The sequence below is a fragment of the Hemibagrus wyckioides genome, linkage group LG04, assembly GCF_019097595.1.
Source record: "Hemibagrus wyckioides isolate EC202008001 linkage group LG04, SWU_Hwy_1.0, whole genome shotgun sequence".
NCBI classification, from domain to species: domain Eukaryota; kingdom Metazoa; phylum Chordata; class Actinopteri; order Siluriformes; family Bagridae; genus Hemibagrus; species Hemibagrus wyckioides.
The window spans coordinates 31,488,699-31,506,613 of record NC_080713.1 but is presented as its reverse complement, the minus strand read 5'-3'; the positions used below and the strand labels follow the sequence as shown (position 1 = coordinate 31,506,613).

The following is a 17,915-nucleotide window of genomic DNA, read 5'->3' as shown; positions in this document are numbered from 1 at the left end:
CGGACACTATCACCACTGGACACTTTAAAATGGTCACTCTTGTGCTACTTGCACTGCACGTTTACACTGTAAAGAATTATTTTATTGTCAGTTGTTTTTCTATTTAGAATACAGGTTCTTTCAATATTTTTAAAGCTACTATTACTTATATTTTATTACACTTTACTGTATATTCTTCTGTTCATTTTTTAACCTATTTTGTATTGTCCTTGTAAATTAGGCTTGTTCCCCTCTTCTACCCTGTCATTCTCGAGAAGAATAAACAAAGTAAGAATTTCATTGTACTCGTACCTGTGACAGTAAAACTCTTGAACCTTGAAAGAAAGACATGAACATCTCAGATGTCGAGGGGGTGAGGAATTTATCTGTAGATTTTTGTTCTGGAAGTGAACTTCTCCTTTATAGACCACGATAGACAGGACTACTCCAAGAAGCTGCTATGTGGGTTAGATTAACACAGAATTAATCACAGGAGACAGATTTTAGGAATTCAGTTTGAGCTCAGTCTGAGTGTCACATGGACCGGTGCAGAGTAATGACATTATCACCAGCAGGGGGCGCAGCACTGCAGCACTGTGGGGTTTATTTCAAATGTTCTACTTTCACTGAGTGGAAAAAAAAAAAGAAACAGGACAAGGTTAATGTGCCAGTTGTTCCAACACGTGTCAATATGAGAAAGTAGGAAGGTGGGAAAGCGTGGACGTCTATCTTATGCAATCTAGAAGAAAGGACAGAGCAGACTCTTTCTGCTGAGGAGACTAAGGTCTTTTGGAGTGCAGGGAGCTTCTAAATCTTCTATGGAGTGGTCTGCTGGTGTAGCAGCATCTCTACTGCAGACAAGAAGAGACTGGACAAGTTAATCAGGAAGGTCAGCTCAGTTCTGGGGATGTCCCTGGACACAATACAGGAGGTGGGAGAAAGAAGGACGGTAGCTAAGCTATTATCCCTGCTGGAGAACGAGTCTCACCCCCTGCATGACCGTTACATCTCTGAGTATCTCCTTCAGTGATACACTGTTCCATCCTAAATGTCTGAAGGAGCGACACAGAAGGTCTTTTCTCCCTACTGCTATTACACTTTATAATCAGAGCTGCTCTCAGTCAACCTGTCATCATAATACACACTGTTAGTACTGATGTTTATACTGTGTTATAACCTGTCATCATAATACACACTGTTAGTACTGATGTTTATACGGTGTTATAACCTGTCATCATAATACACACTGTTAGTACTGATGTTTATACGGTGTTATAACCTGTCATCATAATACACACTGTTAGTACTGATGTTTATACGGTGTTATAACCTGTCATCATAATACACACTGTTAGTACTGATGTTTACACGGTGTTATAACCTGTCATCATAATACACACTGTTAGTACTGATGTTTATACGGTGTTATAACCTGTCATCATAATACACACTGTTAGTACTGATGTTTATACGGTGTTATAACCTGTCATCATAATACACACTGTTAGTACTGATGTTTATACTGTGTTATAACCTGTCATCATAATACACACTGTTAGTACTGATGTTTATACGGTGTTATAACCTGTCATCATAATACACTGTTAGTACTGATGTTTATACGGTGTTATAACCTGTCATCATAATACACACTGTTAGTACTGATGTTTATACTGTGTTATAACCTGTCATCATAATACACTGTTAGTACTGATGTTTATACGGTGTTATAACCTGTCATCATAATACACACTGTTAGTACTGATGTTTATACGGTGTTATAACCTGTCATCATAATACACACTGTTAGTACTGATGTTTATACGGTGTTATAACCTGTCATCATAATACACACTGTTAGTACTGATGTTTATACTGTGTTATAACCTGTCATCATAATACACACTGTTAGTACTGATGTTTATACTGTGTTATAACCTGTCATCATAATACACACTGTTAGTACTGATGTTTACACTGTGTTATAACCTGTCATCATAATACACACTGTTAGTACTGATGTTTATACGGTGTTATAACCTGTCATCATAATACACACTGTTAGTACTGATGTTTATACGGTGTTATAACCTGTCATCATAATACACACTGTTAGTACTGATGTTTATACGGTGTTATAACCTGTCATCATAATACACACTGTTAGTACTGATGTTTATACGGTGTTATAACCTGTCATCATAATACACACTGTTAGTACTGATGTTTATACGGTGTTATAACCTGTCATCATAATACACACTGTTAGTACTGATGTTTATACGGTGTTATAACCTGTCATCATAATACACACTGTTAGTACTGATGTTTATACGGTGTTATAACCTGTCATCATAATACACACTGTTAGTACTGATGTTTATACGGTGTTATAACCTGTCATCATAATACACTGTTAGTACTGATGTTTATACGGTGTTATAACCTGTCATCATAATACACTGTTAGTACTGATGTTTATACGGTGTTATAACCTGTCATCATAATACACACTGTTAGTACTGATGTTTATACGGTGTTATAACCTGTCATCATAATACACACTGTTAGTACTGATGTTTATACGGTGTTATAACCTGTCATCATAATACACACTGTTAGTACTGATGTTTATACGGTGTTATAACCTGTCATCATAATACACTGTTAGTACTGATGTTTATACGGTGTTATAACCTGTCATCATAATACACACTGTTAGTACTGATGTTTATACGGTGTTATAACCTGTCATCATAATACACCACTGTTAGTACTGATGTTTATACGGTGTTATAACCTGTCATCATAATACACACTGTTAGTACTGATGTTTATACGGTGTTATAACCTGTCATCATAATACACACTGTTAGTACTGATGTTTATACTGTGTTATAACCTGTCATCATAATACACACTGTTAGTACTGATGTTTATACGGTGTTATAACCTGTCATCATAATACACACTGTTAGTACTGATGTTTACACTGTGTTATAACCTGTCATCATAATACACACTGTTAGTACTGATGTTTATACGGTGTTATAACCTGTCATCATAATACACACTGTTAGTACTGATGTTTATACGGTGTTATAACCTGTCATCATAATACACACTGTTAGTACTGATGTTTATACGGTGTTATAACCTGTCATCATAATACACACTGTTAGTACTGATGTTTACACGGTGTTATAACCTGTCATCATAATACACACTGTTAGTACTGATGTTTATACTGTGTTATAACCTGTCATCATAATACACACTGTTTAGTACTGATGTTTATACGGTGTTATAACCTGTCATCATAATACACACTGTTAGTACTGATGTTTATACGGTGTTATAACCTGTCATCATAATACACACTGTTAGTACTGATGTTTATACGGTGTTATAACCTGTCATCATAATACACACTGTTAGTACTGATGTTTACACGGTGTTATAACCTGTCATCATAATACACACTGTTAGTACTGATGTTTATACGGTGTTATAACCTGTCATCATAATACACACTGTTAGTACTGATGTTTATACGGTGTTATAACCTGTCATCATAATACACACTGTTAGTACTGATGTTTATCACGGTGTTATAACCTGTCATCATAATACACACTGTTAGTACTGATGTTTATACGGTGTTATAACCTGTCATCATAATACACACTGTTAGTACTGATGTTTATACGGTGTTATAACCTGTCATCATAATACACTGTTAGTACTGATGTTTATACGGTGTTATAACCTGTCATCATAATACACACTGTTAGTACTGATGTTTATACGGTGTTATAACCCTGTCATCATAATACACACTGTTAGTACTGATGTTTATACGGTGTTATAAACCTGTCATCATAATACACACTGTTAGTACTGATGTTTATACGGTGTTATAACCTGTCATCATAATACACTGTTAGTACTGATGTTTATACGGTGTTATAACCTGTCATCATAATACACACTGTTAGTACTGATGTTTATACGGTGTTATAACCTGTCATCATAATACACACTGTTAGTACTGATGTTTATACGGTGTTATAACCTGTCATCATAATACACACTGTTAGTACTGATGTTTATACGGTGTTATAACCTGTCATCATAATACACACTGTTAGTACTGATGTTTATTACTGTGTTATAACCTGTCATCATAATACACACTGTTAGTACTGATGTTTATACGGTGTTATAACCTGTCATCATAATACACACTGTTAGTACTGATGTTTACACTGTGTTATAACCTGTCATCATAATACACACTGTTAGTACTGATGTTTATACGGTGTTATAACCTGTCATCATAATACACACTGTTAGTACTGATGTTTATACGGTGTTATAACCTGTCATCATAATACACACTGTTAGTACTGATGTTTATACGGTGTTATAACCTGTCATCATAATACACACTGTTAGTACTGATGTTTACACGGTGTTATAACCTGTCATCATAATACACACTGTTAGTACTGATGTTTATACTGTGTTATAACCTGTCATCATAATACACACTGTTAGTACTGATGTTTATACGGTGTTATAACCTGTCATCATAATACACACTGTTAGTACTGATGTTTATACGGTGTTATAACCTGTCATCATAATACACACTGTTAGTACTGATGTTTACACGGTGTTATAACCTGTCATCATAATACACACTGTTAGTACTGATGTTTATACGGTGTTATAACCTGTCATCATAATACACACTGTTAGTACTGATGTTTATACGGTGTTATAACCTGTCATCATAATACACACTGTTAGTTACTGATGTTTATCACGGTGTTATAACCTGTCATCATAATACACACTGTTAGTACTGATGTTTATACGGTGTTATAACCTGTCATCATAATACACACTGTTAGTACTGATGTTTATACGGTGTTATAACCTGTCATCATAATACACACTGTTAGTACTGATGTTTATACTGTGTTATAACCTGTCATCATAATACACACTGTTAGTACTGATGTTTATACGGTGTTATAACCTGTCATCATAATACACACTGTTAGTACTGATGTTTACACTGTGTTATAACCTGTCATCATAATACACACTGTTAGTACTGATGTTTATACGGTGTTATAACCTGTCATCATAATACACACTGTTAGTACTGATGTTTATACGGTGTTATAACCTGTCATCATAATACACACTGTTAGTACTGATGTTTATACGGTGTTATAACCTGTCATCATAATACACACTGTTAGTACTGATGTTTATACTGTGTTATAACCTGTCATCATAATACACACTGTTAGTACTGATGTTTATACGGTGTTATAACCTGTCATCATAATACACACTGTTAGTACTGATGTTTATACGGTGTTATAACTGTGTACTAACAGGACACACAAAGGGGGTGTGGCCAGACAAAAAGAAAAAGTGTGTAACTAGAATGTTTGAGGAATGAATCAGCCATGGACCGGACAAGCTGCTGCTTGGCATTATTTATTTGGGCATTAAAAGATCTATACAAAACTCCTCCTGCAGTTTACTGTGATGAAGGAGAGCACTGTGGAAGACATTACAGTGAGGATGCACATGTCAAGTTTCTCTGAACACAGCACACTTAAAAACTCTTAAAAAAATAAAGAATGACATTCCACGTCCCACTGGAAGAGAAATTCATCTGTTTTATCAAAGATATAAAATCGTGAGGAAAAACAAAAAAGCTCATTATTTAAGTCTGTGTTCAATCTATTGTTCACACTCGCTCATCATCATTTAAACCGTGTGTGTGTGTGTGTGTGTGTGTGTGTGTGAGATGCGCAGTGGCCCAGCCACCATATTTAACCCACAAAACAAATCACCAAATAAATAAAGCATTGATGAGGAGGGGAGGGGAGGAGGTAGGGTTCAATGGAAGCCGGATGTTGATTGGTTGTTATGGCGAGCGTGGGCGTGACCGTTTATACACTGATCAGAAAGCTTTAAGCGACTAACAGTGTGATTATGCAAATTTACACGCGTCTCACAGACCAGTGCTCTGACTCGCTGATCCAGTGTGTGTGTGTGTGTGTGTGTGTGTGTGTGTGTGTTAATATATATTTATATATATGTATATATAACATTAAATCCAGCGTTGCTCCTCCTCCTCACTGTTTCAGTTCAGCAGGTCACACACACTGGTGTCCACACTGCAGAAACACAAACACACAGATCAGTAACACACACACACACACACACACACACACACACACACACACTGGTGTCCACACTGCAGAAACACAAACACACAGATCAGTAACACACACACACACACACACACACACACAGGTGTCCACACTGCAGAAACACAAACACACAGATCAGTAACACACACACACACACACACACACACACTGGTGTCCACACTGCAGAAACACAAACACACAGATCAGTAACACACACACACACACACACACACACACAGGTGTCCACACTGCAGAAACACAAACACACAGATCAGTAACACACACACACACACACACACACACACACACACACACAGGTGTCCACACTGCAGAAACACAAACACACAGATCAGTAGCACACACACAGGTGTCCACACTGCAGAAACACAAACACACAGATCAGTAACACACACACACACACACACACTGGTGTCCACACTGCAGAAACACAAACACACAGATCAGTAACACACACACAGGTGTCCACACTGCAGAAACACAAACACACAGATCAGTAACACACACACACACACACACACACACAGGTGTCCACACTGCAGAAACACAAACACACAGATCAGTAACACACACACACACACACACAGGTGTCCACACTGCAGAAACACAAACACACAGATCAGTAACACACACACACACACACACACACACAGGTGTCCACACTGCAGAAACACAAACACACAGATCAGTAACACACACACACACACACACTGGTGTCCACACTGCAGAAACACAAACACACAGATCAGTAACACACACACACACACACACACACACACACAGGTGTCCACACTGCAGAAACACAAACACACAGATCAGTAACACACACACACACACACACACACACACACACACACACACACACAGGTGTCCACACTGCAGAAACACAAACACACAGATCAGTAACACACACACACACACACACACAGGTGTCCACACTGCAGAAACACAAACACACAGATCAGTAACACACACACACACACACACAGGTGTCCACACTGCAGAAACACAAACACACAGATCAGTAACACACACACACACACACACACACACACAGGTGTCCACACTGCAGAAACACAAACACACAGATCAGTAACACACACACACACACACAGGTGTCCACACTGCAGAAACACAAACACACAGATCAGTAACACACACACACACACACACAGGTGTCCACACTGCAGAAACACAAACACACAGATCAGTAACACACACACACACACACACACACACACACACACACAGGTGTCCACACTGCAGAAACACAAACACACAGATCAGTAACACACACACACACACACACACACACACACAGGTGTCCACACTGCAGAAACACAAACACACAGATCAGTAACACACACACACACACACACACACACAGGTGTCCACACTGCAGAAACACAAACACACAGATCAGTAACACACACACACACACACACACACACACAGGTGTCCACACTGCAGAAACACAAACACACAGATCAGTAACACACACACACACACTGGTGTCCACACTGCAGAAACACAAACACACAGATCAGTAACACACACACACACACACACACACACAGGTGTCCACACTGCAGAAACACAAACACACAGATCAGTAACACACACACACACACACACACACTGGTGTCCACACTGCAGAAACACAAACACACAGATCAGTAACACACACACACACACACACACACTGGTGTCCACACTGCAGAAACACAAACACACAGATCAGTAACACACACACACACACACACTGGTGTCCACACTGCAGAAACACAAACACACAGATCAGTAACACACACACACACACACACACACTGGTGTCCACACTGCAGAAACACAAACACACAGATCAGTAACACACACACACACACACACACACACACAGGTGTCCACACTGCAGAAACACAAACACACAGATCAGTAACACACACACACACACACACACACACACTGGTGTCCACACTGCAGAAACACAAACACACAGATCAGTAACACACACACACACACACACAGGTGTCCACACTGCAGAAACACAAACACACAGATCAGTAACACACACACACACACACACACACACACACACACACACTGGTGTCCACACTGCAGAAACACAAACACACAGATCAGTAACACACACACACACACAGGTGTCCACACTGCAGAAACACAAACACACAGATCAGTAACACACACACACACACACACACACTGGTGTCCACACTGCAGAAACACAAACACACAGATCAGTAACACACACACACACACAGGTGTCCACACTGCAGAAACACAAACACACAGATCAGTAACACACACACACACACACACACACACACACACACACACACTGGTGTCCACACTGCAGAAACACAAACACACAGATCAGTAACACACACACACACACAGGTGTCCACACTGCAGAAACAAAAACACACAGATCAGTAACACACACACACACACACACACACACACACACACACACACACACACTGGTGTCCACACTGCAGAAACACACACACTGCAGATACACAAACACACAGATCAGTAACACACACACACACAGATCAGTAACACACACACACACAGATCAGTAACACACACACACACAGATCAGTAACACACACACACACAGATCAGTAACACACACACACACAGATCAGTAACACACACACACACAGATCAGTAACACACACACACACAGATCAGTAACACACACACACACAGATCAGTAACACACACACACACACAGATCAGTAACACACACACACACACACACACTGCAGAAACACAAACACACAGATCAGTAACACACACACACACAGATCAGTAACACACACACACACAGATCAGTAACACACACACACACACAGATCAGTAACACACACACACACAGATCAGTAACACACACACACACAGATCAGTAACACACACACACACAGATCAGTAACACACACACACACAGATCAGTAACACACACACACACAGATCAGTAACACACACACACACAGATCAGTAACACACACACACACAGATCAGTAACACACACACACACCGCAGAAACACACACACACAGATCAGTAACACACACACACACACACACACAGATCAGTAACACACACACACACCGCAGAAACACAAACACACAGATCAGTAACACACACACACACAGATCAGTAACACACACACACACACACACACACGCGTCCACACTGCAGAAACACAAACACACAGATCAGTAACACACACACACACACAGATCAGTAACACACACACACACACACACTGCAGAAACACAAACACACAGATCAGTAACACACACACACACAGATCAGTAACACACACACACACAGATCAGTAACACACACACACACACAGATCAGTAACACACACACACACAGATCAGTAACACACACACACACAGATCAGTAACACACACACACACACACAGATCAGTAACACACACACACACAGATCAGTAACACACACACACACAGATCAGTAACACACACACACACAGATCAGTAACACACACACACACAGATCAGTAACACACACACACACACACAGATCAGTAACACACACACACACACACACACACTGCAGAAACACAAACACACAGATCAGTAACACACACACTGCAGAAACACAAACACACAGATCAGTAACACACACACACACAGATCAGTAACACACACACACACACACACTGGTGTCCACACTGCAGAAACACACACACTGCAGATACACAAACACACAGATCAGTAACACACACACACACACCGCAGAAACACAAACACACAGATCAGTAACACACACACACACACAGATCAGTAACACACACACACACAGATCAGTAACACACACACACACACAGATCAGTAACACACACACACACAGATCAGTAACACACACACACACAGATCAGTAACACACACACACAGATCAGTAACACACACACACACAGATCAGTAACACACACACAGATCAGTAACACACACACACACAGATCAGTAACACACACACACACAGATCAGTAACACACACACACACACAGATCAGTAACACACACACACACAGATCAGTAACACACACACACACACAGATCAGTAACACACACACACAGATCAGTAACACACACACACACAGATCAGTAACACACACACACAGATCAGTAACACACACACACACAGATCAGTAACACACACACACACACACACACGCGTCCACACTGCAGAAACACAAACACACAGATCAGTAACACACACACACAGATCAGTAACACACACACACACACACACACACACACGTGTCCACACTGCAGATACACAAACACACAGATCAGTAACACACACACACACAGATCAGTAACACACACACACACACACACGTGTCCACACTGCAGATACACAAACACACAGATCAGTAACACACACACACACACACAGATCAGTAACACACACACACACAGATCAGTAACACACACACACACAGATCAGTAACACACACACACACAGATCAGTAACACACACACACACAGATCAGTAACACACACACACAGATCAGTAACACACACACACAGATCAGTAACACACACACACAGATCAGTAACACACACACACAGATCAGTAACACACACACACACAGATCAGTAACACACACACACCGCAGAAACACAAACACACAGATCAGTAACACACACACACACCGCAGAAACACAAACACACAGATCAGTAACACACACACACACAGATCAGTAACACACACACACACCGCAGAAACACAAACACACAGATCAGTAACACACACACACACCGCAGAAACACAAACACACAGATCAGTAACACACACACACACCGCAGAAACACAAACACACAGATCAGTAACACACACACACACACACACACAGATCAGTAACACACACACACACACACAGATCAGTAACACACACACACACACACCGCAGAAACACAAACACACAGATCAGTCACACACACACCGCAGAAACACAAACACACAGATCAGTAACACACACACACACACACCGCAGAAACACAAACACACAGATCAGTAACACACACACACACCGCAGAAACACAAACACACAGATCAGTAACACACACACACACACAGATCAGTAACACACACACACACACACACACACAGATCAGTAACACACACACACACAGATCAGTAACACACACACACACACACACACAGATCAGTAACACACACACACACAGATCAGTAACACACACACACACACACACACAGATCAGTAACACACACACACACAGATCAGTAACACACACACACACACACACACAGATCAGTAACACACACACACACACACACACACACACAGATCAGTAACACACACACACACAGATGTGTAAAGGTAAGACAGAGTGTGAAGATGAGCTGAAGTGGAAAACCCCGGGGGAAAATCCAGCACTGGGGAGGATTATTTTTGTGTTTATAAAGTGAAAAAGGAAAACTAAAAATGAAGCTAAATACACGTCATGTGTAAACTCTGAGGTTTCACGCAGTCTCATACTGGACCATGACGTTGTTGGTGATCTCACCTGCACTCTGTGTGTGTGTGTGTGTGTGTGTGTGTGTGTGTGTGTGTGTGAACTTTCACAACTTGCTTAAAAACATTAAGGTAGAGAAGAAGAGAAGATCAGAGACAGAGATGATGATAGACGGTAAGGAGAAGGTAAAGAACTCAAAATATAAACAAACAGGTGGTATACAGAGAGGAGGGGTGGAGAGAGGGATGGCTGTAGGAATGGATGGATGGAGAGGTAAGGAAAACAAATAAAAGGATGAAGAGATTGGAAAGATAGACAGATACGTAGAAGGATGGATGAAGGAGAATCTTTCAGATCTGTAGGTGTGAATGACAGAAAGCCTGTAGTGCAGCAGTACTGTTCAGGCTTCTGTAACAAGAGTAGAACTGTACTGTTCTCATTATGGAGAGGCGTGGCTTTGTGTTATGACATCACCACACAAGTTGGTCATCGGGTTTCATCACTGACCAAACATACTTTCTGTTGGATGGACAGAAAAAAACCCACAGAATGCTAAACTGGTTATCACAGTTCCTTCTCAGGAAGATTTACTTCTTACACCAAGGAGGAAGTGACCCTTTCCTGACAGCTGATTGGTCCAGGGTTAAAGTTAAGGATCTGAGCAGTAAATAGATTCTTCCTGAACCTGGAGCGTGTGCACTGTGTCCACTCCGGCTTGTGTTCACACTCAATCTTACCATTCATCTTTGGTCACTACTTAAGGTGATACCTATACACACCCTTGGTCATTATTTAGACACTCTCTGGGTGCTATTGGACAGCAGTGGTCACTCCCCACACACCTATGTTCACTCTCACTACCTAGACACACCCGTGGTCACACCGCAGATGTTTTCAAAGGTAAACAAAAGTTCAGCCTCTATTGAGTGTGTGTGCGTGTGTGTGTGTGTGTCTCACCGTATCACTGCACGCTCTCTGGTGTGCCATTTCCATAACCACCTTTAGATTTCATCTGTGCCTGCACCGAGTTCACCTTCAAAGCACACACACACAGGATGTTTAATTTTTTTTTAAACCAGCACCTAAACTACAATTTTTAATAACGCAAGTGTGTATAAAAATGTCTGTGTGTGTCTATACATGTGTATATATATATATATATATGTATGTGTGTGTGTGTATATAAGTGTGTGCATATATTTATATGTATATGTATGTGTGTATACACACATATACACATATATATATATATAAAAAATGTGTGTGTGTCTCACCGCTGCGAGGCCCATCCCCATATCTCCTGATCCTACGTGTGTCATGTGTACAAAGTTGGTCGGCTCTCCGATCATCGACCGATCGATCCGCCTTCTTCTCTTCTACACACACACACACATACACAGTCTTTAGATCTGTGTTCTCCAATGGGTGACATGTATCAGTTGTGTGTGTGTGTGTTTGACTCACTGGTTGAGGCTGTTCAGCGATGCAGCAGCTAAAGCACACCCAGAACTCCGTCATCTCTCCTCTCTCTCTCTCACACTCACACACACACACACACACACACACACACACACACACACACACACTTCCTCCCACACACAGTCTCAGTCTCTCTCTCTCTCTTTGTCTCTCTCTATGTCTCTCACTCTCTCTCAGCTTCCTGTTCAGTCTTCAGCTCTGCCACAAGCTCGTACCGGAAGTTGGTAACGGGCGTTCCTCCTGTACACACACACACACACACACGCAATTTCCAAAACTGCACTCTATAAGGTATTATTTCAGTAACACACACTTGCAAGAAAGCCAGAAACAATCCCACAATGCACTGCGGCAAGAAGCAAATGATGTGCTTTATATAAAGTTACAGAATTCCCATCATGCCCTTTGGCTTTGTTTTTAGACACTAGAGAAGAGGGAACCTTTTCCGAACCAATCTTTATTTACATGCGCGTTCACGCTCGGTGTGCGTGCGCGCGCATCCTCTCTAAAAACCGGAAGCTGACTTCAACATGAAGAAGTGTTCTTACAAAGTTTACAAAAAAAACCCGAACACACTTTCTGTTAAAGCAGACACACACACACACACAGTGTTAAAGTGAACGTTTAACGTTAGTTTTGAGGAAAGTCGTGAGAACGGAGGGTGCCGAATAAAATCACACAACTTCAGCGGCTTTAGCATTAGCATGTGTGACGTCACTCGGACACCAAATAAATAACGCCAACGCCTACCCGAGCTTAAACTTTAAATATGTTTATCCTCAGATAAATAAAACTTCCTTAAAAACAATAAACAGTCATATACTTAGCAAGTCAGTAAGCTAAGTAGCTGGTCCCTCAGCGACCAGCTAGCCGTTAGCAAGCCGACGGATGAACTGATCAACTTTATTAAGTTTACTCCAAACAACCGGGTTAATCCCGATTAAACATACTGAATAAAAACACAGCACAATAACTCGGGTTGTGTTGATTCCGAATATAAAATGTTGATTAATTAAAGCCACATGAGAGAAAACAGATTTAAAGCCTTTACCTCGGACACTTCCTTGAAGTTGCTGTCAGAAAAAAAAGAGACTTCAGATTTTCCTCACGGTTTCGTCACTTCTGCAGATCTATACATCATACGTTCAGGAAACGACGTCGGTCAGATAACTTACAAGTCAGCCATTTTTTTCTGCCTTCACACAAGCCTGGCTGCGTCCCCTCCCTGCCAAGCCGACTGGCAAGCGCGCATGCGCACTATTACTCAACGGTCGGCAAGAGGAAGACACTGGCGCCAAGCACGCGCCCTTGTCGTTTTTTTAAATGTATTTTATTATTTATTTATTTATTCATTTATTTATTAAAAACCACAATTTAATACGATATTAAAGTATATTACGTGCTGAATTATAGAAAGAACGACAAAATAAAAATATCACCACATAAATCACCACAAGATGGCGGCAGAGTCGCGTCAGGGCTGGAAGTTTTAGGGAGTTGTTCTTCTATCCAGCGTCCCCCTTTTAAAACCCGTAATATGCAATAAAATGACTTTTATAATGGCAATTGAAAAGATTTCTGAATGAGTGTTTTGTTCTTTAACCTAAGTGCTGTAGCTCAGAGTTAATGTTAAGTAAGAGGTTAAACACAAGAGGTTACTGGTTACTAGCTAATGTCGCTAATCTCCTGAAGGTCAGGACAAACATCCATACCAGTGAGGTGTTTCTGTCAAATAAACACAATATGGGTTTCTTTTTAACATAATAATCAATAGTCTGATCAAAAGGTGGTGATTAGTCGTTCATATCATCAGCTCACATGTTTATATTAATGTACTCGGGTTAATATTTTATAGTTTTTATAGTAACATTCACAGGAACTTAACATTAACATAAACAGATTAAAAAAAACATATAATCACTGATACGGTGAGGTATTGTCCAGATTTCACTCATCATGGATGTCCAACAATATTAAATATAACTATACACTGGTCAGCCATAACATTATGACCACTGACCAGTGAAGTGAATAAGACTGAGTATCTCCTCATCATGGACCCTGTTAGTGGGTGGGATATATTAGGCAGGAGGTCAACATTTTGTCCTCAAAGTTGATGTTAGAAGCAGGAAAAATGGACAAGTGTAAGGATTTGAGCGAGTTTGACAAAGGACCAAATTGTGATGTCTAGACCACTGGATCAGAGCATCTCCAAAACTGCAGCTCTTGTGGGGTGTTCCCGGTCTGCAGTGGTCAGTATCTATCAAAAGTGGTCCAAGGAAGGAACAGTGGTGAACTGGCAACAGGTTCATAGACGGGTCAAGGCTCATTGATGCACGTGGGGAGAGAAGGCTGGACCGTGTGATCCGATCCAACAGACGAGCTACTGTTGATCAAACTGCTGAAGAAGTTAATGCTGGTTCTGATAGAAAGGGGGTCAGAATACACAGTGCAGGACGGGTCAGGGCTGTTTTGGCGGCAAAAAGGGGGAACACCACAATATTAGGCAGGTGGTCATAATGTTATGGATGATCAGTGTAAATTATTCCGTGTAGGTGACCTCAATTTCAGTTAAATTTACATCACAATACCTCGTATTGCCCCCCTTCTGCCATTTTCAAGCTCTGAGAGGGCGCAGCTTCATTCTGAAGGAACCAAATTGGCAGAGAAGGTGCTAATTTTAGCACAGAGATTTTATACCATGTCACCAGACGTGACTCTTGATTCAGACTGAGGAATCAATCAGGACACTGGATTAAAAACTATCATTATCTTCTCATCTTATCTATTTTATAATGCTCATGTTTGACAGGTTTGTGCTTGCCAGGGCTCAGAAGTTGTGTAGACGTAAAACTTGACCTGAGGGCACTCTGAATGTGGAACTGCTGGCATGTAGTACATGAAGCTGATGAAACATGGTAACCAACGATTTAGAGAGTGTCCAAAAACAAAAGGATCCTTGTCTGGATAGTACAGATATCCTTCCTTTGTCAGGTTCTGCACTGACCCTTGGTTCTACTGGACATGTCAAATGGAGTAGCGTGTGATGAAAAGTGATCACACACATGGTGGCTGAATCCTCATGGAGAAACCGAGTGTGCTCTACAGACACCCACAGAGCAGCTAACCACAAAGCAGACACACCCTGTCATTTAGAAAGAGAGAGAGAGAGAGAGAGAGAGAAAGAAAGCATACCTCACATCCTGTTTACGTCTGGCTCAGACAGCTAAAAATGGTTCTTAGCACCATTCCTAATCAGTCTAGAATCATCGAGTTATAGCACTCTTAGATATAAGATTAGTGAAATAATAAAGTTTACAGATTGTTCCTGTTCGGTTTATAAAATGAGGAAACAGAAGTAGAGATAGTTTGATGTAGAATTTGCCGTCAATGTTAAACACATTCTGTGATTAATACTAGGTGTTTATTGCAGTGGGCAAATCCAGGGGTGCCAATACTTTACTTTAATGCAGGTTGGGGTTGGGGGGTGCAAATGGGGGGCAAATTCTGTCTGATGTCCCGTTTCCTCTCAGTACAGGTGATGTAGGAAACCCTGTACATTGAAAAATACCACCATGTCATACCCCAGGTAGTGAGGACACACAGACACCAAGGGCAAAAACAAACAAACCTTCAATACTGGAATGTGTGATCAGATTATAACCTTTCCTCCAAAATGACTCCAAAAGGACAGATAAACTTAGAGTTCTAATTAAAGGTATGACCGATCTCTAAAGCAGTGACCCAGACAATAATCAGTCTGTTTAACCAATCAGTGACCTGCGCTGCTTCTAGCTCCACCCACAATTCCATGTTTGGTTCTTGTGATACTCTGCAGACAGGAACCCAAACTCTTCCAAACGAAACTAATGACAGACTGGTCATGGTTAACTAGTGTTAACATCTCAGTTAATGACAAAAAATATTAAAGTACATTTTATCAGATACAAATATTCCTGTCTGTGGATCTGTGTTTTCTGTCTTAAGAACCGGTCACAAAGGAATGTGTAAGATTCACAACAACAACAACAACAACAACAACAACAACAACAACAACAACAACACTGTTGTACATTTCTGGGTAAATAACAGTGATAATGATTCTCTTTTGGCACAGATTTATTTTAGCACATGGTGTGATGATCATTTTCTCCACCTGAACATTCCAAAGACTAAAGAACTGGTTTTTAGCTCCTCCAAAACCCCACAGATCCATCCCGGGGTTATCTTCTCCTCCTGTATCGCAATATTACTGAGCCAGCTCTTCAATACGGGAACATTTCTTTCTTTCATGTGCTTACAGCTGTTCATAACAAACTTTTATAAATACTTCACCTGGACAGTAAGAGTCTCTGTGTTCCTAAAACATTGACTCTATTCAGCCTCATAAAGCAGGAGTCTGTACCTTTAAACTCTTCTGTGTTGCACATCACTTATCTCGAACACCTTTACATCTCGGTATTTACTATATTCTGTTCAATTTTTTAAAACTCTGTATTTAGTATTTAGTATTTTTGTTATATTCCTTCTTATTTTATTTATTACCTGTGTTTGTGGATACTGCTGGAAACTGAGCATTTCCCAAAGGGCTGAATAAAGTATCTGTCTGTCTATCTATCTATCTATCTATCTATCTATCTATCTATCTATCTAT

At 40.6% G+C, this 17,915-nt stretch overlaps 1 protein-coding gene across 2 annotated transcripts; it reads right to left on the bottom strand.

The window, feature by feature from the left end:
- Positions 1-5,483: 5,483 nt before the first annotated feature.
- LOC131352417 (CDC42 small effector protein 2-like) lies at positions 5,484-14,472 on the bottom strand. Of its 2 annotated transcripts, none has more exons than XM_058388538.1 (5): positions 14,313-14,471; positions 13,247-13,501; positions 13,057-13,158; positions 12,740-12,815; positions 5,484-6,188 (listed from the first exon to the last, which is right to left on the bottom strand). In XM_058388538.1, the coding sequence occupies exons 2-4, from the start codon at positions 13,298-13,300 to the stop codon at positions 12,744-12,746; spliced, it is 228 nt and encodes a 75-aa protein (XP_058244521.1). In that variant the 5' UTR covers positions 13,301-13,501; positions 14,313-14,471; the 3' UTR covers positions 5,484-6,188; positions 12,740-12,743. The 2 variants fall into 2 exon arrangements, with proteins under 2 accessions (XP_058244521.1, XP_058244522.1); XM_058388539.1 differs by lacking the exon at positions 5,484-6,188 and adding an exon at positions 9,948-9,969 and having other exon boundaries at positions 14,313-14,472.
- Between the last annotated feature and the right edge of the window lie 3,443 nt (positions 14,473-17,915).

Bases quoted from the DNA above. Each gene is read 5' to 3' on its own strand.
- LOC131352417 (XM_058388539.1), bottom strand. From the start codon at position 13,300: ATGACGGAGTTCTGGGTGTGCTTTAGCTGCTGCATCGCTGAACAGCCT. The intron at 13,159-13,246 runs GTGAGTCAAACA...GTGTGTGTGTAG, and splicing joins TCGCTGAACAGCCTCAACCA to AAGAGAAGAAGGCGGATCGA. The intron at 12,816-13,056 runs GTGAGACACACA...TGTGCTTTGAAG, and splicing joins TGGGGATGGGCCTCGCAGCG to GTGAACTCGGTGCAGGCACA.